This window comes from Pipistrellus kuhlii, unplaced genomic scaffold (assembly GCF_014108245.1).
Source record: "Pipistrellus kuhlii isolate mPipKuh1 unplaced genomic scaffold, mPipKuh1.p scaffold_m20_p_18, whole genome shotgun sequence".
NCBI classification, from domain to species: Eukaryota; Metazoa; Chordata; class Mammalia; order Chiroptera; family Vespertilionidae; genus Pipistrellus; species Pipistrellus kuhlii.
In genome coordinates, this window is record NW_023425493.1 from 4,908,520 (window position 1) to 4,933,793 (window position 25,274).

Here is a 25,274-nt window from a genome sequence, read left to right on the forward strand (position 1 = left end):
AGCGTTAGGCCGTGGAAGATTTCCACATCGGCTTTCTTACCCTCATTTCTCTTACCATATTTGGCTTTCACAGTCCTAGTTTCTGTAAAGATTTTTTTCCTACTCTAATGCGTTATTTCTACTTCCATCACCACATCCCATGTCTAAAATCAAACTTATCTTCATTTCTCTTAAGTCAACCTTTCTGGCCCGTTTCTCTATTTTAAAATCTCGAATGTGGCTGTATCCATTTTGGTAAAGAGAACATGGCAGCTCCATGTGTTGTCCTCATTCTCATGATTATTCTGAGAGGAGAAAGACCTATGTGTTTTTGTTTTTGTTTTTGTTTTTTGTTTTTTTTAAAGAAACATACTAGTGCTTTTATTGTCCATCCATGCAAATAACTGTATTGAACCCACTAGGCCCGACATCCCCATGTTTAATATTTGCTCCTATCACCCAGGTTCAAAATCACAGAGTCAAGTTTTTTTAAAAAAATATATTTTATTGATTTTTTTACAGAGCGGAAGGGAGAGAGATAAAGAGCTAGAAACGTAGATGAGAGAGAAACATCGACCAGTTGCCTCTTGCACACCCCCTACCGGAAATGTGCCTGCAACCAATGTACATGCCCTTGACCAGAATCGAACCTGGGACCTTTCAGTCCACAGACCGACGCTCTACCACTGAGCCAAACTGGTTTTGGCAGACTCAAGTTTTATTGCTTTTTCTCCTTTACCCATGTTATCAAATCTTCTGAACTGGAAGCAGCATTTTGGAAAATAGTGATTGAGACTCGTTGCTTCAGTAAACAAGACATTTAGCTCAATTAAATAACAGAATATTCTGAGCATTTACAACAGGTCAGACACTTCTTTTAGTAAATCATCTGTATTAATTATTTAATCCTCACAACAATCCTACTCTCATTATTCCCATCCTTGTGGATAAGAAAGCCGGTGTGGAGATACCCAGGAACTAGAGCTTGGTCCAGGTGTTGGAACATGGCAGCATATTGAAGAGAGATCTCTTGGGGTGTCAAAGAGAATTATGGGCTTGGGTAAGTTACCCCGAGGTAATGAACCGTGGGGGCCGACTTGAAGCATGGGGTTCTACATAAAGCAATAGCGTTAAGGTTCTAAGTAGTATACTACCAGGTGCTAACATTAATGTGCAAGTGTAACTTCTCAGGAGGATTGTGGGATGAGCCTGCTGCTGCACATGTGATGAGTTTGTTGGGAAGAACTTGAAAGGAAGGAATAGTTAGATAGCAAATGAACAACTCAGGTGTCTACAGAGTTGATTAAAGATACAGACTGGAGTCTCAACGAGTTGAGAAAAGGCATTCCACTGAGATCCACGTGGCCCTTCCACCTGACAACTACCCAAAAGTTGCCTCCTGATTTTGAAAAGATTCTCTCTCTCTCTCTCTTTTTAAAAATATATTTTATTGATTTTTTTAAGGAGAGGAAGGGAGAGGGATAGAGAGTTAGAAACATTGATGAGAGAGAAATATTGATCAGCTGCCTCCTGCAACCTCCCCCCCCCCCCACACACACACACAGGGGATGTGCCTGCAACCAAGGTACATGCCCTTGACCAGAATCGAACCTGGGACCCTTCAGTCCACAGGTTGATGCTCTATCCACTGAGCTAAACCGGTCTGGCTCTCTTTTTCTTCCTAGGTCTTTCAGACAGCAAGTCATCCCAAGGAATCTCATTGAACTGGCTTTGAAAACATCTTGATTATAGATTCTCTTCCCCAAATTAAATACGTTTTAACCCTCCCAGATACCAACGTCAGCACAGTCAGAAGACTTGATGAAAAAGCTAGGGGACAAACAGAAAGTTGCAGTAAAATGCCTGACTTTAGATAAAGCATGAAACTTGAGCGTGGGCTCACTTCTGAGGCTGGAGTTGCTCTGTGAGCGGCTCTACTCTGAAGGACTACTCTGAATGGCTTACGATTGCTGAGAACCCTCTATGCATGCAGGTGTGTGTGTGTGTGTGTGTGTGTGTGTGTGTGTGTGTGTGGTATTGAATGAGTAGGAGATTGATTATTCAGGGCTTATGTTGCCAACACCAGGGACCTGTGGAGAAACCTCCTAAATCCCATGATAAGAAACAGAGGCAGCAGCCCACGCACCACCATGCCTCCTGAGCCCACGGAGCTGTCCTGCAAATTCTTATAGTAGCCCTTCCTATTTTGAGACTATTTCCTCTTTCGCTTTCCCTCATGTATTTGGGGACCTTCTAAAACTATAGTTAATTTAAGAACAAACACTAACTATTTAAATCATGTTAAAACATGATGTCTCTCAAATTTCATTTGAGATAAAAATAAATAAAACAAACAAAGTGGTGCCTCTCAAACCAGAAAATAGCGGATGACAAAACTGCATCAGTAACACCTGCCAACTGAGCCTTTCTCCTGGGGCCGCTGACAGTGCTGCCACCAGCCACTCCTGTAAGCTAACAATGACCGGGGTGCATTACTGAGGATATAACACTCCAGCCTGCTCTTTCTTCACCTTTTTATTTTTATTTTTTGACTTCTAAATTTAAAAAAATTCAAATTATTTTACTTTCAATATTATTTTCTATTGGTTTCAGGTGTGCAGCATCATGGTTAGAAGACCGCATCCTCTACAAAGTGTTACCTCAGATAGGGCCAGGCAGGCTGGGGGGCGGGGGAGAGTCCTCAGGCTGGCTGGCCCTGCCCCCTGGTCCAATTCTCGGTGGAGGGGATGATTTGCATATTACCCTTTTATTACACAGGATTAGTAACTATAGTCCCTATCCTGTACTTTACATCCCCATGACTAGTTTGTAACTGCCAATTTGTGCCTCTTAATCCCTTCACCTCTTTCACCCAGTCCCCCAAACCCCTCTCCTCTCTTTCTTTTTCGGGGTCTTAGGAAGATGAAAGTTATCTGCTACCCCTTGTCCTATGACCAGCTTCTGCCAGTCTAGCCAGATGTGAGAGGCAACCTGGCCATAGTCTGAAAGAGATTTCATAGGTCTTCACTTTTCTCTTAGTCTTTAGATACAAAGTGATACGAATCTGCTGGAGTATTTAAGGTACAGAACCACAGGCTTTTTTAACTTTAAAAGAACTATCCTGCTTATCTCACCTGACCCCCTAATTTGGTGTTGAGAAAACACCTGCCCATTCCTACCCCCCAGTGCCCTTTTCCCTCCTCTTCCCCTGCTGTGCCTTCCAGCTGTCTACCTGGCCTGCCCAGCCTTGTCCTCCAGGCCAGTCTTACTGCCTCCGTGTCCCATTGCCTGGCCGTTCTACTTCCCAATTCCCCCTTTACCTGGAACCCAGCAGCACCTGGGTTTATGTCATACCTCCTAGAACCTGAGCTGTGACATGATCTTTGCTGTGGAGGCCATTTTTGGTGAAGGCTGTTGAAGCCAGACAGATGAATTCAAATTCTAGGTCCACCACCTCCTGACTCTGTGGCCCCAGAGAGGCTGCTCACACCTCCAGAGCCTCACTTTCCTCAGCTGCAGACTGCACAGCCTTGTTCTGATAAACCCAGAGCAGTGACTGCGACTCAGCGTGTGGAGATAAATGTTAACTTGCCACTCGCCTCAATCCCCCAACTGGCTGCTATGTCAGTGGTCAGCAAACTGCGGCTCTCGAGCCATATGCGGCTCTTTGGCCCCTTGAGTTTTTAGCAGAGGCCAGCTTAGGAGCACCCTAATTAAGTTCATAACAATGTACCTACCTATATAGTTTAAATTTAAAAAATTTGGCTCTCAAAAGAAACTTCAACCGTTGTACTGTTGATATTTGGCTCTCTTGACTAATGAGTTTGCTGACCAATGTGCTAGATTCTTGGGGGCCAGAGACCATCTCTTTAGACTGAAACCTTGATATAATGAACTAATTTGGGTAATAAAGTAGGTTTTCCAAATGCGTATATTAAAAATTTGACAAATTAGTTAATTTACCTATTTTTACGTATGTAGACATATTTGTGTAATTCAAATTAAGAATGTGTGAAAAGTTTAATTTCACAGAAGAGTTTTCTATATGGATTAATGCAATTTTAAATTTACACTGAATATGTTTAGTAAATGCGTGCATGCACCATTCACCCAAGTAAACAAATGCACAGGCTGAAGCGTGGCTTCGTGCACGTGGGAACATATGCTGGCGGCATTAAAACTGCTGCAGAGAGTCATGCCACCGACACAAAACCAATTCCCTAGCACTGTGGTTGACAAACCGGCTCTAGAGCCACATGCAGCTCTTTGAGTGTGGCTCTTCCACAAAATACCACGTGCAGGCGTGCACGTACAGTGCGATTGAAACTTCGTGGTCCACGCGCAGAAATTGGATTTTGGCTCTCAAAAGAAATGTCAATCGTTGTACTGTTGATATTTGGCTCTGTGGACTAATGAGTTTGCCGACCATTGCCCTAGCGGATGCGGTGTGATCTTGTGCTAAGCACTCACTGAATGCTGTTTCTGAGCGGTGACTCTTGGATTTAAATAAGTAGCCGATAGCTGTAGGAATGTAATATTTCTTTCTGTTGGTGTAATGACTAAAGTGTTTTTTTTGTTTTTGTTTTGTTTTTGTTTTTTTTTTACATATGGCCTATTCACAAAAATTTGTTAAAAATAACTGCATTCATAACAAAAATCTGTAATTTCATTGTAAACAAATCTTGGCTAAAAGCATTTAAAAATTAGCAGTGTGTTTCTTTTCATATATGACATACAGACTGAAAATGTTGTCCATTGAATCTGAAGTGCATTAAATCTAGGTCCCCAAGCTCGAGGGTTTACTGTACTTCTTTTGCCACTCTCTCAGCACTGGCACATACCCTAGTAGGTCCTCGCGAACTTCCTGCTGGCTGATTAGAGAACAAGGAAGGAGGTTTGATTTCAAGGCAGAGGCGTTCCTTCACTGATATCCAGCGATGCTCCGGCCCCACCCCAGTGTTTGCTGTTAACTTCAGTTCCTGCTCAGTCTAGCAGGCCCAGCTATACTTCACAAGGTGCTCCTCTATTGCATTTGACTATCTAATTATGAAATTTATATGGAAACGAAATGTCGGGGATTCTGTGCCCTCGGAAATTTGGGTGAAGATAGACAAAATGCTATTTTTATGGCTTATGGTCAGTCTTTCCAAAGTTTCTGTTATTTCTGGCAAATTTGGGTGAAGATAGACACATTTTCCATGTCTTGACTTCTGCAGCTCCATGTGCTCTGGGCTAAGCTATTCTGGATACCTTCATCTGTTTACACACACACACACACACACACACACACACACACACACGCCAAACTAAAACCGAAACTCTACACTAAGAATTTTGTGGGGTTGATCCTTCTACTGCAGACTTGGAGGTCACAGGGTGCAGACTCCATTATGAACCCGGCAGCCTTCCCCCATTGGACAGGCTCAGACCTTTTCTTTCACTTCCTTCATCTACATCAGCGATGTCTTCCCCCTCTCTCACACCAAACCATTCCATCCGCATTCTTTGGGGGCAGGGGGTGTCTCATCTAGCATTTATGCAGGTACTATTCTAAACAAACACTGTTCTCTTCCAAAGAGGAATTCTAGTAGCCATTTCTTTAATATGATAGTCTTCTACCTAGCAAGCTACCTAGATTGCCAATGACTGAAAGTAGACTCTGTACCTTATGATTTATTTACATCTTCCATTCCATCTGATATAATGTAGGGCAGGGGTGGGGGCATACAATATATGTGTGATGAACTAAATTAAATTAGAGGCCACAGAAAAAAGCTGGGAGAAGCCTGGCAGGTGCCTTTTTATTAAAAATTATCAGAAAGCCTCGGGAAGAAGGTGGTGTCACCTCCCGAGTGGCCCAGGGTAGAGATAGGAGGGAACGAGCATGGATAGGTGTGACCATGACCACATGGAACCGGAGGAAGCTATGTGTCTATGCTGTCAGCACCACCTGTGTTCCCATTTTCAAACCACCATTTCCTGAGGCAGAAACTCCAGCTCTAACTCTTTTTTTGCTCAGAAATGGAGCGAGGCCTCTCAGGATGTTGATGCTCAGAAATCAGACCCAGGTTGTTCAGGGTCCACAGGCCTCATTCTTCACTCACAAAGGAACCGTATTCAGAATTCTTAAACAGCGGGCTTGGTACATTCCAGCAGCCTCTTAGAGAGAGCTGAGCAGGCTGACCGAGAACCCCTGTGCCATGAAGGACTTATGAAGGGTACTTGGCACGAGTCTCCACCTTTCAGTCCTCTACCCTATTGGCTGTGGCTGAAAGTTGGCCTTCCGCGATGTTTCCAGGAAAATGCTGGAAGGCCTTCCCCCCGAACTCTGGAGGTGTGCTGCCACAGAAACACAAACGCTCCTCCTCTCCTCAGGTCCCCACACCATAATCTTTAAGGGAGATAAACAAGAAAATAAAAACGAATCCGAGAAACAAAGGTGCCTTGTAGTTCACCCCAGGAGCTGCTGCGATGCTAGTGTAACGGTCTGAGGATGCCAGATCTCCTTCCTGCCTTTCATGTGGTTCTGTCAGCAAGGCTGCCTGCACCATGCACATCGACTCAGAGAAGTCAACCATCTTCAAGAGATGTCTTCTTGTCGGTGGCGGTTTCCACTCAGAACTGGGGGTGGGGGAAGGGTGCTTACAGAGCATATACTAAGTTAAGATCTGAGACCATCCAAATAAAAAATTTTACGAAGTTCACAGCTTCCCCCAAAACTCCTTACACCTGCCTGTCCCACCCGGCATCGTGTTGCCGAGGCTTCAGTTGTCATTCCCCGCCCCCCTCTCATGGACAAGTTTTGCCTTGTCATTTGACTGCCCAGGTAAGGACATGTTTCTCAGCTTCCTTTCTAGTAGGTGTGGCCTTGTGACAAGGCTCTGGTCCAGGAGAGGTGCCCAGGCTCCATCCTTCCACCACTGTTGTCATGGTGCTTGGACTGGGAGAAACGTGAGGGACCTGACCTGTGTGTGAAACATCTAGGTGACCTTGACAATGGGAGCTCTCTGTTGGAAGAAATGGCCCTGGTAGAAAGGGAGAGCCCTGGGAGCTCACTGACAGGTGTCAGTTTTTTCTGCTGCCGAGCTAACCTAGACTTGCTGAGCCAGCTCTTTGCCAATCTGCCAAAAAGGGTCTTCTTTTCCAGATGAGCATTTCCTTTAGCTGGATTATGTAAGTTTTGTTATTCATGGCAGCATCATAGACACAACTATGTCAGAGCACAGTACTGAAGGATGACACTGTTCAGTGTTGACCACATCAATATGCTTTGTGTGACACAGTCAGAGTGCTTGGTAGCACACCAGGACTTGGACTTTGCAACAAAGACCCCTCAGAAAGATAGACATTAAGAAGTTTCTTACCATAAAACACCATAAAACAGATGGTAATTGGAATAAGGATGACTATATCACTGGGCACCTGGACAAACGTTACTAGAAAAACAGATCTGACATCATGCTTGGTCTCATTACACTATTAACATTTGGAATTTTTCCATAACGAAAGTGAAAAATGCCTTAAAATTACTGTGCTCATTATAGATGCTGAAGGGACCTTCATACCCCATCACTTCATCCCAGGTCTGAAGTCTGTTAAACTGCTGCTGCTTTGGTTCGGGCCTCACCATGTCTTGATGGGTTGCTGCAATAATGGCCCCTCCCCCCTAACTAATTTCTTTCTTTGTCCTCTTCCCTGCCCCAGTCTGTTCTCCACATCACAGAATTTTTTCTCTGAAATGCAAACCTGATCATGTTACTCTTCTCTACCCAACTCTTTATTCCCTTTGCTTACAGAATAATTCAGAACAAGACCCAGCTGTATCTGCTTTTTTCCTCTGCCAACGTCATTTTTTTTTCTTTCTTTCTTTTTTTTTTCTTTTTTTTTCAAATCTGCGTGGGTAATTTCTATTTACTTTTCAAACCCAGTTTGTCACATCCCCTGTGGTGCTCCTTTCATTTTCCTGAGACGGCGATAATCATTCCCACCTCTTTGCTATCTTGCCCATATCTCTGTTTTTGCACCTCTCACCCTGTACAATCCAGGATAATTAGTTACATCCAGAGCTATCTCCCTCCTTAAGGACCTAGCACAATGCCAGAACATAGTAGAGCCTCAATAAATGTTTTGTTGAACTAAGCACAGTATTTTAAGAATCAGTAGGATTCATTTGCAAACACAAATCAATGAATTAATAAAACCTTTTTTTGGTTTCTATTTGGTCAATTTGGTGCATTGGGAACAGCATGTGGGAGCTGGTTCTGACATGCTGTAGTTCCCTGTCCCTACAGGCGGGGAAGGGGAATCCCTGCTTGTGTTATGGATTGAAGTGTGTTTCCCCCAAAGTGCACATGCTGAAGCCCTTAAAATGTGACTTCATTTGGAGACATAGTCTTTTTCTTTTCTTTTCTTTTCTTCTCTTTTTCTTTCTTTCTTTCTTTCTTTCTTTCTTTCTTTCTTTCTTTCTTTTCTTTTTTTTTTTTTTTTGAGACATAGTCTTTATAGAATTAATCAAGTTAAAATGAGGCCATTGGGGTGGTGTTATGGGTTGAATAGTGTATGTTGAAGCTCTAGCCCCCCAGTACCCCAGAATGTGACTGTATTTGGAGATAGGGTTTTAAAAGAGGTGAAGATGTTCAAATGAGGCCAGTAGGGTGGGCCCGAAGCCAATTGTACGAGTGTTCTTCTTTTTTAAAAAAAATAATTTTTTTTATTGATTTCAGAGAGGAAGGAAGAGGGAGAAAGAGATAGAAACATCAGTGATGAGAGAGAATCATTGATTGGCTGCTTCCTGCATGCCCCCCACTGGAGATTGAGCCTGCAACCTGGGCATGTGCCCTTGACTGGAATCGAACCTGGGACCCTTCAGTCTGCAGGCTGATGCTCTATCCACTGAGCCAAACCAGCTAGGGCAGTATTAGTGTTCTTATAAGAAGAGGAATTGCACACCCAAAGAGAGACCTGGGATGTGCACCCACAGAGGGAAGACCATGTGAAGACATAGCGAGGAGAGGAAGGCCCCCAGTAGGCAGCCAGAAGGCCCCAATTGGCCCTGATTGCTGTCCAGGACTAGGGACTCTACTTGTGCATGAATTTCATGCACCAGGCCTCTAGAGTTCTTATAATGAGGGGAAATTAGAACAGAGATATGCATGGAGGGAAGACAATGTAAAGAGACATCAGAAGCCAGCCAGCTCTTAGTCCAGGAGGGAGCTCTGCAACAGATCCTTCCCTAACTGTGCCAACACCTTGATCTTGGACTTGCAGCCTCCAGAACGGTGAGACCATGCATTCCTATTGGTTATGCCACCAGGTTGTGGTACATTGTTCCGGCCGCCCTAGCAAACTAATACCCCTTCACCTTTGTAACCCTTCTGAGCATTTCTGATTAAAGTACATACCAACTGAATTAGAATATCAACTCTAGAATGACCTTCACTAGCTCACCCTTTGCATTTCACAGATGATAAATCAGAGCCCCAAGAAAGCAAAATGTCCCGAAGTTCTCCGGGATTGAGCTGCGATCCGGACAGGGTTTTTCCCGTGGTGCCTTACTTCTGCTTCGCCTCCCTCTCCACCACTTCCAGGAACCTGCTTCATACTCAATAAATCTGGTTCAGGCCAGTGCATACGTGGTCCTCAAACTAGCTTAGATGGGTAAGAGCATCTTGACGTTCTTTTGGACTGTCCCGGGCCACGGGCCTGAGTAAAAGCTCGATGGCCTGCCATTACTTTGGAATGCACTAAAATTCCTATTCAACCACATCGAGAACCGTGAAAAGAGCTCTTCCCCTTTTTTTGAGATGGGCCAAAGAGGGCTGCTGTGACCAGAGAGTGCTGGGCAGGGTTCAAAGCCGCTGCTTCCTCGGCCCCAAGGAGAAACAGCAACACGTTTACTGTCATTTATCAGGCATTCCACATGTATGATTTCTTCCACTAGTACCTGTGAGGGTTCCAGGGTCAGACAGCTCAGCTCTGTCACTTGCTCTGTGTGATCTTTTTATACTTTTATTTCCTCCTCTGTAAATTGGGGGTACTAGCACTGCTTGGCTGCTGTGAGGATGAAGTAGGATGCTACATAACTGGCATACACTACACAGTGAAGACCTGTCAGTTATTATTTCAGAGGAAGAATCTAAGTCTTGGTTAAGTGACTTAACTTTGTAAGCAAAAAGGGCAGGCAGGGTTGGATCTGGGACCTCTGGGGCTATGTCCTGTAAACTCTGCTGTCCTGGTCCCACCGGCACATTCTGAATGACTGTGGCCAGGGAGAGGGGCCTGAACTGGGAGACAGCCTCTGAGTGTAGTTTGTGGACAAGATGGGCAAGCAGCCAGACACATTTCTAGGTGGGCAGATGACTGACTCACCATGAATGGCTGGGGAGGCAACACACGGTGGGTTCAGTTCACCAAGGAACCGGACTGGCTGCCAGGTGGGATTTTCCCAGCAGCTCATGTGGCTCTCACCGGAGATGCTATCATGAAGTGCACACACTGGCTGGCTTTCCCTGTCTCTCCATCCCTGGTCATTTGGAGATCCTTCCACATAAACTCCAAACCTCCTGTGGGAGGAGTCTCCTTGGAGACTCCCAGGGGATGCCCAGAGGGCATAAGCAAGGCCAGCACCCTGGTTCTCTGTCCCTGAGACAGGGACACAACGTATGTTGGTGAAAAGAGTCACCAACTCCCAACTATCTTCTTCCCAACTCTCAGTGCTCAGGTGGGCTTGCTTCATCAGCCCCCCATTTCTTTAAAAAACAGAATAATGGTGCCTTTCCTTCCAGTGAGAGAGCAATCAGAAGATCTAGGTTTGGGTGCTGACTCTGCCATTTGTAAGTTGAAGAAATGTGAGAAAGGTAGTTCAATACCATGAGCTTCAAGTTCCTCGTCTGCAGAATGAGGATGCTGCTGCAAGGTTCTTGTGAGGATCAGAAGAGACCATGGAGAGTGCCTTTGCAGTGATGCAGTGCTAGAGCATTTATCATGATTCCCACACTTTCCCAGTCCAGGTCTTTCTCAGAGAGCTGACTCCCAGAATCCTCTCACCCACTATGGGATCCACAGTCAATTCCATAAAAGTGGTCCTTCCTTACTTCCTGCTTTTCATTATTGAGCAAATGTTTTATGTCTTATCTTTATAACACATTTCTGGAGAGCAGATCAGATGTCATATGTATTCCTGATTTCCTACAGCCTAACTTAGTGGTTGGCAAGCTCATTATTCAACAGAGCCAAATATCAATAGTGCAACAATTGAAATTTCTTTTGAGAGCCAAATTTTTTAAACTTAAACTATATAGGTAGGCACATTGTTATGAACTTAATTAGGATATCCTAGGCTGGCCTTTGCTAAAAACTCAAGGAGCCAAAGAACCGCATGTGGCTCTCGAGCTGCAGTTTGCCGACCACTGGCCCAGGTGATCCATAAGTACTTACTGATGGTATAGAACTGTCCCACCACTGGTTGGACAGGGATGTGGAAGTCAGGACCTGCCACCTGAACCCCCTCACCCAGCCACCTCTGCTGACTGGAGCCAACGTGAGCAGAGAGAAGAAGAATCATGACTTGGAGACCGGGATTCTGGGTCTGCCACCATCATTGCTCATTGATTTCCTCACCCGTGAACTGAGTGTCATCATGCCACCCTGGTTATGATGGGCAGAGAGCACTCCTTGAGTGCACATGGGAGGCTTTTATAAACTAGAGAGAAAATGGAGTGTTGCCACCCAGGCAAAGGCCTGGCTATAGAAGCAGAGAGATTGGTCCAGGTGGGACTGAGCCCATAGCATTAAGGTGGCGCCAACAAGCCACCACTCACCTGGGGAAGAGGAGCTGCAGCTGGACCACGGGGTGAAGGTCTGGGAATGGTTGCTGATGGGGTTGCTTGCGGTGCAGATGTAGTTATCGTCAGCATGCTGAGGGCCGAGGGTGAGGTACAGAGGGTGGGAGCCATTGTCTACACTCAGCGGGTGGGTGCCTGCCTCCGTGCTCCAGCTGTAAACCACGTAGTCCCCCTTCTCCACGGTGCAGGCCAGCACCACGCTGCAGTTTCCATTCTCCAGGGTCCGGTTCAGCACCGTAATTTCTGGAGTGGAGACCTGCTCTGTCATGAGGGGAGAAAGGGAGTCATCACTGTTATGAACCCCCTGAAATTCTGACTTGATCTTTTTATCAGAAGAAAATGCAGCCTCGTGCCTTGTTCCTCCCAGTGGGTCTGCAAGTCTGACTTATTTCTAGTAGGGACCTACAGCTCTGCACCATCCCTCTCTCCCCCCCATACTCATTGCCTGGACCACCTTGGGATAAAATAGAGAGAAAAAAACAAACAAAAAAACCCTGTCTTTCAGTCAACTCCCTGGCCTTCCCTGATGTTCCTGATCTAGGTTGCTCTGTATGCTATCTGTGGAGTTTGCTGTTAATAAATCCCCCACAGGTTTAATTGTCATTGGCCAAAGTAGCACCTCCAAGACCTAAAAGAATGACTTTTCAATGGTAGAATTTTAGTGTGTGTGTGTGTGTGTGTGTGTGTGTGTGTGTGTGTGTCCAGTGCTTTAGAATGTCTGAAGTAGAGGCCTCATTGATCTATCTCACTCTAAATGCCATGCAATCGGCAAGGGAAAGGATAATGTTTTATTTATTTAGCAACTACTGTAGGACAGGCACAATGCTGACAATTCACATTCATCACATTCTTTAATCTTCTTAAAAACTTCCTTAAAATTACAACCCTAGTTATATTTATTCCCATTTTACAGGTGAGGAAACTAAGTCCCAGAGAAGTGGAGTACCTTTAGAATGTCACTCAGGTTATAGGCAGCCAAGCTGAGATCTGAAACTAGGTCTGTCTGACTAAAAAATCCAGCCTCCTCCTTTGATTTGAGAATATCATGGTTGCAGAGACCATATTTTCAAGGTAAGAATTTGATCACAAAATGTGACAAGGTGCCACAAAGGCAAGGTGGACTATTCTGGAATATGCATGACGGATAGTCTCCAGGCTCACAGCAGCCTGGGCCAGGACCAGCGTGTGACTGATCAGGACTCCTTGGTAGTTGCTGGAGGGCTGTAGAAATTCTGTATACACTATTTGGAGGAAAAGGAATTCTAGGGTAGGGGAAGGGTGAGGAGAGTATTTCTGTCTTTCCTGGAGGTACCTGATGATTTCAAAGAAATGCTGAGGATTAGGTGGGGCTTCCTGTCCCATCCTCAGAGATAAGGCAGCCACGGCAAAGATGCAGGATGGCCTTCATGGTAGGATCCATGGGAAGTCAAGGACACTTCTGAGCCTGAGATACCAACTAGGCACCTTCAAGAGGGGCTCAGTGAAGCACTGGCCTCAGATTCAGATGAACCTAGGTTCTAGTTTAATTCTGCAGTTAAGTGACTTTATAACCAGAGCTTTTGTGTAAATGAGAAAAAGTTGCCTCTTCCCCCAAGAAAATGCAATGCTTGGCCAGGGCACAGGACTTGGAGGATGGTGCGGGGGCTGAGTTTCAGCTCTCCTTCTCTCACCACCCACTCAGATGTGTGAAAGCTTGTACAAACCACTTCTCTGGATTTCCGTCCTCTGATGTTCAAACTTTTAAAAATCAGGGCGGGAAAAAGCCACCTTTTAAAAATAACGAATTCTTACTTGCAAATTGAGACTCTTGGGGCTCCAGGCCCTCTGGCCCACAGGTAGCTGTGCTCTTTTTCTTTGGTGGTGGGAAGCACAGGACTTGGTTGGAAAGTCTGTAAGGATTCTCCCAAAGGTTGGCAGAACCTTGCTGAAAGCGGCAGGCCCCGCCTTGACTTTTCCAAACAAGTCTGAGCCCCTGGTGTTTTACTGGAATCTATATTTATACTTCAGACATCCTTGCTTAAACACTGCAGATGCATGTGTTTTTTCAGGGATACTTACCCTGCTGATAATACCTAGAAGTTAATTTTAGTTCAAGCTGTTGCTACAATAAAAGCCTAAGGAGTCAGGCAAATGAGGCCGCCTGGTTCCTTTAGCCAGACAGTCCCTTAGCCCTCTCTTTCGCAGAAACGTGTGTCAGAGTAATCATTCATCAGCCGCTCAGGGTCTGCTGGTCAGTCCTGACACTTTGGGAAAGTGGGGTAAGGGTGACTATGCTAATCATCTATCACCAATGTACAATTCGGACAAGAAAGATTTTCGAACCTAACACTTCCTTCCAAAACACAGCTTAAATATCCCCAGACTAGGCGATCTTTCATGTGCTCTCTATTCTGACTATTCTTTGCCTCTGAGAGAGGCCTTAGATCTTAGGCAAGGGACCGTCTTGGCCCTTCAGTGTGGAGAAGCAACCATTATTTACCATAGAGCTTCAGCTGCAGGCAAAAGCGCTGGACTGAATGTTTTTCCTCCAGGGTCATAGTGTACCAGCCCTCATGCTCCTTTTCGCTTTCCAGGATCTCCAGGCTCAAGTTTTCCGGGTAAAACCTATAGCCATTTTCCAGGTGGGATGAAGGGCCTCCTTCTGGCAGCTTAAGAGACACGATTTTCTTACTGGACCTGTTTTCCGGTGATTCTGCCTTTGTGATTAATATGTGGATGCTCTTGTTCATACTCTTACTTATCCCATCAGATACTGGGGGCAGCAGCACACTGCTTCCCAACCGCCCAAAGATTGTCGGGCAACCTGTGGCAGGAAGGAGAAGACAGTCCTTTATTATGGGAGCCTTGGAGAATCCCGTGGTGGTCAGGACCCCTGGGAACTCAAGGGAACCTCGGAACCTAAGAGATACAAACTGGGTGCCTTTAAGAGGAGCTGGGATAAGAAAGGCTCAGTAAAGCACTGGATGGATTCAGAAGAACTATACTCTGGTTTAATTCTGCAAGGAAGTGACTTTCTATCCAGAGCCTTTGTTTAAATGAGAAAAAGCTGCCTCTTCCCCTCAGGAAGATACAATGCTATGCCAGGGCCAGGGGCTTGGTGAGTGATGCGTGGGTCAGGGATGACAGACTAGGCTTTCCAGGCCTTAGTGATTTATAGAGACTGGCATGAGGGCCCTGCTGGACTTGTAATATTGCAGTGGAAATTTTAAAGTTACTTATTATGGATCTGCATAGACTCACTAGGACACTGGGTTTCTTTGACCTGGGAGGGAGTTCTATCAGCTGAGATTTATAGGTAAGGCACCTAAGGCATAGAGAAGGTAAATGACTTTCTGAAAATCACATAACTGGTAACTGGACTAGAGTCCAGGAATGGTCATTCCTCCACCAGACTTCTCACCAGTATATACGCTGAAGGATGGAGAGCAACTGGAAGTGACTCTGAGCTCGTGAGCCCAGGAGACCAAGGTTACAAGAGTGCCATTTTAGACAATGGAAATGAGAAAAGTCTGAGGAAGGTGGAGACAGGGAGGTTTTGAGCCCCGTGTGGAAACTGTGGTTTCCTAGCCCTCCAAAACCCTTCAAGACAGTTAATCTTGTTGAGTAGGGGTGTCGAATTCAATCAGAGAAGGGGCCAAAATCTAAAATCCAGCCTAAATCGTGGGCCGAATGGTTTACTGAACAGTCATAAACTGTCATTGTGATGGAAACGCAGCGGAGTGCAGTGATGACAGCGCGGTGCAGGCCACATTGCAAGGCCTGGCGGGACGGATTTGGCCCGCGGGCCTTGTGTTTGACACATGTGATGTTGAGGATAAGAAATTATCTTATTTTTCAAAAGAAGTGGAGCTGTCCCGGCCAGTGTGGCTCAATTACTAGTCAAAGCAATTGCCTGAGTTTCAGGTTTGATTCCAGGGCTGTTCATTGCACATGTGGGGGGACAACCAATTGATGTGTCTCTCTCACATTGATGCTTCTCTCTCCCCTCCCCCTTCCACTTTCTCTAAAAAGAAAAAGAAAAAATCAATGGATGGGGGGCAGGAGCAGTCAGGGAGAGGTTAAGGGGGGTGGTGGGGAGGAGACTCGTGTAATACTTTAAACAATAAAGAATTTGAATAAAAAAATAAAAAATAAATGGAAAAATATTCTCGGGTGAGGATTCACAACAAAAAGCAGAACCAACAATAGCTGTAAAAACCTCAAACCTTTCAAACCAATGTAAAGGATCCCACTGTTAACTATTTAACACATCTTCTCTCCTCAAAGCCACAACCTCAGCTGATGACCTGCTTCTGATTTTGCTGAAGAACAGAAGAGATAAAAAGAGACCTTCCATTAATTAGCACCACCAAGTTAACCTGCCTGCTTGGATGGATTGCCTGGGCTCCAGGGAGGGCTACCTCCTTCATGGTGAGCTTCCTCTTCATGGAGCACTCACCTGCTTCAAGGCAATTGCCCCACCCTCGCATCATGGGTTTTATTATGATTTGATTGATATATGTGGGTTATTTCCATGATCACAACATGCCAACATGTAATTTTATTAATCTTAAAAAACCACCCCCTAATCTTAAAAAACCACCCCCTAATGGCCTATCCCCCAGCCATTTCCCCATTTCTCTATTTTTCATGATCACAAAGTTTTTTTAAGTGTGTTATCTATTTTCTGTCTCCATTTCCTGACCCACTTTTTTTTTCCCTGTACCCACTCCGAACAGGCGTTCTTCCCTACTGCTTACTGGAATCACTCTTGTCCTGGAATCATTCATGACACCAGGTCACTTCCATCCCCCTCTTGCTTTCTCAGGAGCATCTGACACGGGACATCACTCCCTTTTTGAAGCACCGTCTTTCCCTGGCCTCGGGAAGACCACACTCTCCTGATTCTCCATCTATTTTATTGGCTGCTCCTTCTCAGTCTTCTTGCCTGGAACCTTCTGCTCTTAAAAACCTCTACGTATTGAAGCATCCCAGGACTCACACTCAGACCTCTTCTTTTTCCCTGGCCACACTCACCCAGGCACACAGTTCAACGTATTTCTGGAATGCTTAGAGACATAGCTCTCACCCTTCACCATACTCCTCAGTATTTAGAAGTGCAAAGGCATCTCTAACTTACCAAGTGAACTTGATTCCAAAGCCCCTTCTTCAAACTACTTCACGATTCCCCACAAATTCTCAGGCAAAGATACGTGAATCCTCCTTGACTGCTTTCTTCCTCATACTCTGCTTTCAGTCTATCAGCAATTCCTGTCGGCTGGGCCCTCAAAATACGTGTGGCATCCCAGCTCTTTGAACCTCCCGTTTGCTTCTATCACCATCATCACTGGCCTAGGCCCCGCCATTGTCTTCCATCTAATCTCCTACATCCATACAATGGATTGGAACTATGCCCAATGTTGTTTCTTCTGCTTTTCAACTTCCAGGGCTTTCTAGCACCCATTGAATAAAAATTCACAGTCCTGTTTTGGCTTCAGAGACTCTGAATTACCCAGCCTTGATGCTGCTCCAACTTCATCTCCTTCCCTCTCTCTCTGCTGTGTGCTCTCTGCACTATGGACATCCTGACTCTGGCTGTTTCTTTACTCAAGAACATTTCTGGTTTAGAACTTTTGCACCTCTCTCTGTCTCTGTCTCTTACTCTCTTTCAGTGCTTCTTTTGTACATCTGGATAGCTCATTCCCTCACTTTATTGTAGGTTTCTGCTAAAACATGATCTTTTCTGTGAAATGTACTCTGACCTCCCTGTCTGCCCCCCCCCCCCAAATAAACAAAATAGTGTCCCCCTTCTTGTTGTACTTATCACTATTTTAATATTGCTAGTATATCAACTTTGAAAACAAAATGCTCTCCTTGTTGCTAAGTTGATGTTAAATTGTATATTTATTTATTTTATTTTTGTCTTTTCCACTAGGATGCAAACTCCTTAAGAGGAAGAATCATATTTTGTTCATTGCTTTGTCCCTAGGACTCACAACAGTGGTTGGCACACAGTAGGCTTTTAATAAATGCCTGTTCAATTTATGAACGCCGAAAGCCATGTTATCTGACTAAAATTCCTCTTATTCAACTTTGCCCAATATATAACTGATCTCAATAACGTAACCATAGCTAATGCTCATAAAAGAAGGAGCCCATGACTCAGAGAAAGCATAGATTGTTCTAGCTGATAACAAAAGTCAGAAAAGAGACTTAAAATGGTTTGCTTAAGTGATGTAACCACCTTATAAAAGACACAATTAACTTGTGACTAAGACGGTGGTTGGGAAATCGGACAAACGGGCCAAAATGTTCTTGATACCAAACTATCCTGAAATCCTAACTCTGTGAGGGCCCAGGTAACATCAGACTAGAGATTAGAGATTGGGGGTGGGGGTGGAGGAGAGAAAGGAAAAAGAAAGCCATCTACCTGGGCCGGCATCACGATTAGAGTGGCTGAGACTCATTAACGAAAAGTGAGAAAGGCAGTTAGGCATTTAAAAAATATATATATTGCTAATATATTAACTCTGAAAACCGAATGCTCTCCTGGTTGTTTAGCTGAGGAATGCTGGTGTGGAATGCTGGTGCTGGTGTTGACGTTTTTACAAAGGTAATTTGTGAAGCATGTTGCCAACACCTTAACGAATGCCTGGCCGTCCAGATAACGTGGCAGGTACAGAACCCGAGAAAGTAACCTCTTGCATCTTGAATGTAAGCTGCTTCATACAAAGGGAGGGTAGAAAATCAGAACCATATGTGCAAGAAGAAATACCCCAAGGCGTCCCCTGAAATTTTGTACAAAATGTTGGGCAGCTCAGCACATGGACATTTTTCTGGGAACACATCCATAAACGTCATCTCTCAAAGGGGCCTGGACTTCGAAACGAGATTAAAAGTCACTCTCTTACCATCTATAGGTTTAGGCCAATTTGGATACGAAGAGAAAAGAAATGAAAACGATTTCCCTTCTCACGCCATAACCCTCCCCCGTCCCATCCATCTCCCGTGTGCCCCTACCCTCACCTAACCCACCATCCCTGCACCATGGTTACAGTAAAAACTCAGAATTGGTGAAGAGTGGGGAGGAGGGAACCCAGGAGGAGAGAGGGAGTAGAAAAAAAAAATCAAGGAAAGAAAGTAGGAGGGGAAAGTGGAAAAGAAAAGAGGGGGCAGATGAGAAATACAGGCTGAGTGGTTTGGGCACACTCAGTCATGGGAAGTGGAATCAAAACCTGGTTAGGAAGAGACCCTCCCAGCCCACAACCACAAAAGGATGACATAACAGCGCTGTGTGTGTGCTTGACGGGGAGCCTTGACATCCTTGCCACCTGGGCATGAGTGGAAAGAAGTGGGGGCTTTAAAGAGGATGATGCAGGCCTTCGGTGGAGTCCCCGCTCCCGAAGCTGCTGCCTGACGGGCGTTTTCCGGGGGGCCTGTGATTCAGTCATTCCTGTTTACAGGGAGGGTCTGGAAGGAACATGTGTAGCTGTCAGCACCAACTCACTTTCCTTCCAGCGTCACTCTACCAGAAACTAGAGTGATTCACAGGGGCCATGGATAGTTTCCTGAAATCAGTAGCATTGAACCAACCCTTTCACCAGACTGGGTTCTGCCTAATGAGACCAGCACCCCCACTCCCACCCCTCCCCTCCCCCACCCAGTACGGTCACACCCGCTGGTAGCATTCTCCTACAGCACTTCTTTCAGGTAGAGGAGAGGCGGGAGCTACAGAGCCTCATGGTTCCTACAACAAATCTAGGGTCGGAAGGAAAGGTTAATGTGCCCAAGGCTGCTTTTTCCACTTTAATCCCAGCAGCCGTCCTCTGTTCCCAGTCCTTGGTGCTGCTGGGTCTTTCTGTCCTGGAGAATCTGTACTTGCCACTCCCCAGCCGTAAAGCCTGGTACCGCCCTATGTTTGCCTGGCTAGCACCTTCCACCTGCCTCTGCCCTCTGCCCCTCTCATCATGCTTTTAACTCTGGTTCAAGGCCCATCATCTTGACCTCGTTAGAAGCTTCTAAGAATAGGGACTGTGACGGTCGTGTTCACTGTGGTGATCCTGACTCACCTGGGACATGGTGGGAGCTCAATAAATCCTTGTAGCCCCAGAATGAAACAGCTGAATGAACTAAATGAACAAATGACAAGAGTTTAAGTTCTCCTCTCTCCAAAATAAGAACATACTCTCTTCATCTTTAGAACATCCCTGAGAGATGTAAAATGGAGAGAAATGATGGGGACCCTTCTCCCCACTTGCCAAGTGAGGAGATAGAAGTGCCTTAGGTAGGAACCTTAGGTTTCGGGGACAACAGACCATTGACCGTTTTCTCTGAACACTCACACATCTCACTTCTACATTAGTGCTGTCACCTAGAGCACTCTTCTCAAGTCCTATAACAATCCAACCTACCAAACATATCCTATATAATAATCCTATATATGCAAATTGACTATCACTCCAACACACAAGATGGCCACCCCCATATGGTCAAATATGGCCGCCCCCATGCAAACACAAAATGGCCACCATAAGATGGCCAGCAGAGGAGGACAGTTGTGGGTGATCAGGCCAGCCGGGGAGGGCAGTTGGGAAGGCCTGAAAGGGAGAACAATTGGGGGTGATCAAGCCTGCAGGGGAAGGCAGTTAGGGGTGACTGGGATGGCAGGGGAGGGCATTTGGGGGTGACCAGGTCTGCAGGGGAGGGCAGTTGGAGAAGACAGCCCTGCAGGGGAGGGAAGTTGGGGGGAAAAGGCCTGCAGGGGAAAGCATTTGTGGGCAACCAAGCCTGCAGGGGAGGACAGTTCAGGACAACCAGGCCAGCAGTGGAGGGCAGTTAGGGGTGACAGGGCTGGCAGGGGAACGGTTAGGAGGTGATCAGGCTGACAGGCAGAAGCAGTTAGAAGTAAAGTGTTTGAGTGTTCAGAGAAAATGGTCAATGGTCCGTTGTCCCCCAAACCTAAGGTTCCCAGCTAAGGCACTTCCATCTCCTCACATTCTAGAAGTGAGGTGTGTGAGTGAAATTATTCATGGCGAGCAGTTGGGAGCCAGCAGTCCTGAATTGTGAGAGGGATCCCAGATTGGACAGGTTGCAGGCTGGGCTGAGGAACAACACCCCCCCCCCCCCCCATGTACAAATTTCGTGCACTGGGCCTCTAGCACTAGTATATTTGGAAGGACTTGAAAGAAATTGGTAATAGAGTTCCTCCATGAAGGATATGGAAGGGAAATTTGTGTCCATTTTATACCCCATTGTGTTGTCAAAGTTTTGTAGACGTACATGTGATACTCTTGCACTAGACAAACCAGTTAACCAAGTTATTAAATGAAAACTTCCATGATGAAAGAAGTTTCTATCCACTTTACAAATTCTAGATCAAATACTTACATATGCCTTCTACTTCCTTCTATAGTTTTATCCATCTTTTGAAAATTTTTATACTTTGATTCATTTCAATTCAATTCAAGTTGACTCCTATGCTTCAATTATAGATAGCACATTCTCATTTTTACCATGGGACCTGGATACAAATTTTAGCGTTTCCTCCCCTCCCTAAACACAAGTTCATCCAGTTTTATTCATTGAGGTCTCTGGAGTCAGGCTGTGTGACCTCAGAAAAGTTCCTAGACTACTCTGTACCTCTCTTTCCTCTTTTATAAAAAGTATAATGGTAGCCGCAATGAAAAAATATCTCTTAGGGTTGGCCTGAGAATGAGATGGATGATACACATGAGGCACTTAGAACAGTGCCAGGTAGGTAGTCAGCACATGACATCCTTACTCGGTCCACAGACATGTGTGGAAGAGCTCTCATGGACCAGACTCTGTGCCAGGCGCTGGCAGAGGCTGTGTTTGCTCATTTTGCTCTCCCTACACCTCTCACCATGCCTGGCACATCATGTATTCTAATTACATAGCTGCTGAATGGGACAGTCCAAAGTCAAGCTATGATAAAACAAGTAGCCCTGATGTTTTGGTTTCCAGTCCAGTGCTGGAGACAGAGATGGTGGTGGCATTATTAAAGCTTTTGAGAAAAAAAAAAATTCCTAGATCTACATCTTGAGATAAAATGGGCCCAAGCTTGTTATATACACAGGGTTGGACAAATTCTAGAATCCACATTTACTTGTCCCTCACCTCTCCCCTCCCCCCATGTGTGAAGAAGAGGTGGAAAAGGCGTGCATGAAGGAATAAAAAATGCTATTGGGGTAGATTCATCCGTTATAACTAATGTGCCACTCGGTGGGGTATGCTGATAATAAGGGAGGCTGCACATGTGTGGCGGGAGCAGGGGTAAGGGGGATGGGGAAATCTCTATATTTCTGCCTCAATTTTTCTAAGAATCCAAAACTACTCTAAAAATAAAGTCTATTTTTTAAAAGTACCATAGGGGGGATGGAAAATACACTTTACTGAGAGAACGGATGTGAACTTAAACACACACACACACACATATACACACAAACTATATATATATTGATTTCAGAGAGGAAAGGAGAGGAAGAGAAAGACACATCAACAATGAGAGAGAGTCATTGATTGGTTGCCTCCTGCATGTCCCCTACTGGGGCAAGTTCCCTGACTGGGAGGAGGGGTATTAAATCATGACCTCCTGGTTTGATGCTCAACCACGGAGCCACGTGAACTTTTCGATTTTTACAATTCTGACTGGGAATTGGAAGGTGAGCTGGATAGAGATGGGAAGGGAAGAGGGTACTGATTTTAGAAGAACTGGCTACTTGGTTGGGTGACTCTGTCATGGCTGATCTGCTCCACTCGCAAAACACTTCTGTCTGGGTTTTATGGGGTTTCACAGAAGGGCGTGTACTTAAAAATAAAAGCTCTAAAAGTCTCGTGCCTATTTCAGAGAAGACACTGGAAGGAAGGGAGCCACTGCCGATTGGGTAGACACACCCTATGGGGGCTGGGCTGTCGCTAACCAGTGACCTCCACAGTCTTCAGTGGAACAGCTGTCAGCAGCACCTGAGACGTCATGGGCCGGGAGGCAAGCAAGTGTGGAGATGAGAAAGCCCAGCACCCTGTTCAGCCCCTCCCCTCCTCGCAGTCACTAAGAGGTGTTCTAAGAGGTAGAAGTTAAAAATAGGGTGTGCTCAGGAAGGCCTGGCCCTTCCGGTGGTGGCTTAAAGTGGCTCCGTTTAGCTTTCTGGGCCTTGAGCTCAGCTATTCCTCTCCCAGACATCGGGCAGCAAGAGCCACGGGTCTGCCTGATTCTGAGAAAAAGTGGGGCCAGGAAGGTCTTTCCACCTGGGAGTCGGGCAGAGGGCAGATCTCATTGTGCTGCCCCTCTGGCCTCCCCGGCATGTCTCTGGGATTCTCCTGGAAAAGTCCATAATGGAGTTACCGTCTTGAAAACCCCAAGCACAAAACATGCGGAGCCTCTGGATTCTCCCACACACACACTTCAGGCTGCCTCCCACACTCTAATCAAAGCCCCAAGGCCTTTAAGCTGAAATGAGACTCTCAGCCCAATACCCAGTGAGCCCAAAGTTCACTTTTTTCTTTCGCAAATGCCTTTTCCCACAGCCTGGATGCTACCAAACAGAGAACACCAGCTAGCCTTCAGAAGGCAAGGAAGACAGGGGCCGAGCCAAGTCCAAGTGCTCTGGCGTGTGTGCGACTGGCTTGAGCCGGCGCTGCCTTGACCACTTACTGGAACCAGAAAACCAGAACTGCTGGCCTCTTCCCTATTGCTGCCTTGAAACCTTCTCTTCCAGGAAAGTGGCCACCAGTAAAACCACACCGTGGCCACTCTGTTCTCAACCAAAGGCCTGGGATTTTCACGTCTACCCTCGCTTCCCATCACAGTCCTCCCTTGTTGTCAGACTGTGTTTCTGACCCCCTGCAGGGCAAGAGTGTGGGAGCATCTTCTCCCAGAACCCCAGCTCCCCATCTCAAGCTCTCAGCCTGGGCCTTAGCCAGAAGGACATCCACACAAAACCACCCATTCAACCAGAACTGGCCAGAGCCTGTCACCGGAGAGGCTGGTCTAGAAGGTGACCGTGCCTTGGGCTCAGAGCTCCCGTTTTCCTCGGAACCCAGGGGCACAGGACCTCACCACGTTCCTTCCTGTTTAAAAGGGGCTGTTGAAACTCCCAGCTGGTTCCTAAGGAAGAGGCAGCTGAACCACAGCCCCTGGCCACCGCGTCTCCTGTTACTCCCCGGGGCTGGCTGGCTCCATTGCAAGTCATACCAGGTCTCCAACCCTCACCCGCATGGGCACTCACCTGTTCCACAGCTCCGTTCAAACGCCAGGGAGAGAAACAGCAGGACGTTCCAGGAGAGAAGCCCCCTGGGATCCATCAGTGAAGAGAAGGAAGGAGCTTGATGACAGGAGCCCGGGCGGCAGCTGCTTGTAAACGGCACAGCAGAAGCGAGCTCTACCAGGCAGTCCTGACTCTGCAAGACTAGATCAGGCACTGACAGGCTTCCTGTCTTAGCGGGACTTTCTGTGTCTTCTGAATTGCTCATTCCTCTCAGGCCTTAAATCACTTTGTTGTTCCCAAGAACTTCGAGTCAGGTGCTTACACCATAAAGCCGGGAAGAAGCTGTGTGGTCATTCTGGCCAAACCCTTGTACAACCGCAGAAATGTGCTCCCCTTATTAGCAGTCTCCAGCAAAGGGGTACCGAGTTTTCTGGGCAGTTCTAACTGGTACCCCTTCCTAGAGTTCAAAGGAAAGGAAGTTTTGTCAGCTCACTCCCAAATTTGGGTAAGGCAGGTCCAAGTGAAACTTGGATGACTGAACTTCATTGAGTGAATGAACCTCTTAATTCTGATTCCACACTTCTCCGCCCCCCCCCCCCCATACTTTCAGAGAACACCCCTACATGCAGGCAGGTCCTGGTGTCAAAGTCATAGAGAGATGGGTGGGCAAGGGCAGATCAGTTGTCAGAAACTCAACTTCCCTGCTGGACACAACGTGGTAGAATTTAGGGAGCTCTGTGGTTGTTTGGAGGGACTGCCTTTATTTTTGAGCTTGTGTCTAAATTTTTGTTGAGGAGAAACAACAGAAAAAAAGATGATGTGCTTTTCCATGAATTATGCTATAAGAATTAAACCTTGGAAAGATGTTACTAAGTTGCTCACAAGGAGTCTTTAAAAGACCAGGCAAGTGTTTTGTTGTTGTTGTTTCTGTTTGTTTGTTTGTTTGTTGTTGTTGTTTTTTAAATAAGATATATTATTTACTAGAGGCCTGGTGCATGAATTTGTGCCTGAGTGGGGTCCCTTGAGGTGGCCTGCAGAGATTGGACCCCAGCTTGTGCCCCCAGCCTCATAGCCCTGTAGCCCTGCCTTGACCTGGTGCCTCCCTCTCACCTGTTCCACCATCCCACCTGTGGGGCAATCTGTCAGGCTTGAGAGCCCCACTGGGCTTTCTCAGCACCTGGGAGCTGGACAGCAGCCCTGCCCCCTGCTGTTACTGGTCACCATTTGCAGGAGGATTTGGGGGGTGATC

General features: G+C 46.1%; 1 protein-coding gene across 1 annotated transcript in view; it reads right to left on the bottom strand.

Moving 5' to 3' along the window:
• SLAMF1 (signaling lymphocytic activation molecule family member 1) overlaps window positions 1–24,385 on the bottom strand; it is a 37,921-nt gene extending 13,536 nt beyond the window's left edge. The window contains exons 1-3 of the mRNA XM_045582988.1: window positions 24,047–24,385; window positions 14,302–14,625; window positions 11,799–12,083 (exon numbers count right to left, since the gene is read on the bottom strand). Of these exons, the coding sequence (XP_045438944.1) occupies window positions 11,799–12,083; window positions 14,302–14,625; window positions 24,047–24,290 (853 nt within the window). The 5' untranslated portion in view covers window positions 24,291–24,385. The remainder of the gene's footprint in view (window positions 1–11,798; window positions 12,084–14,301; window positions 14,626–24,046) is intronic.
• Window positions 24,386–25,274: the final 889 nt, after the last annotated feature.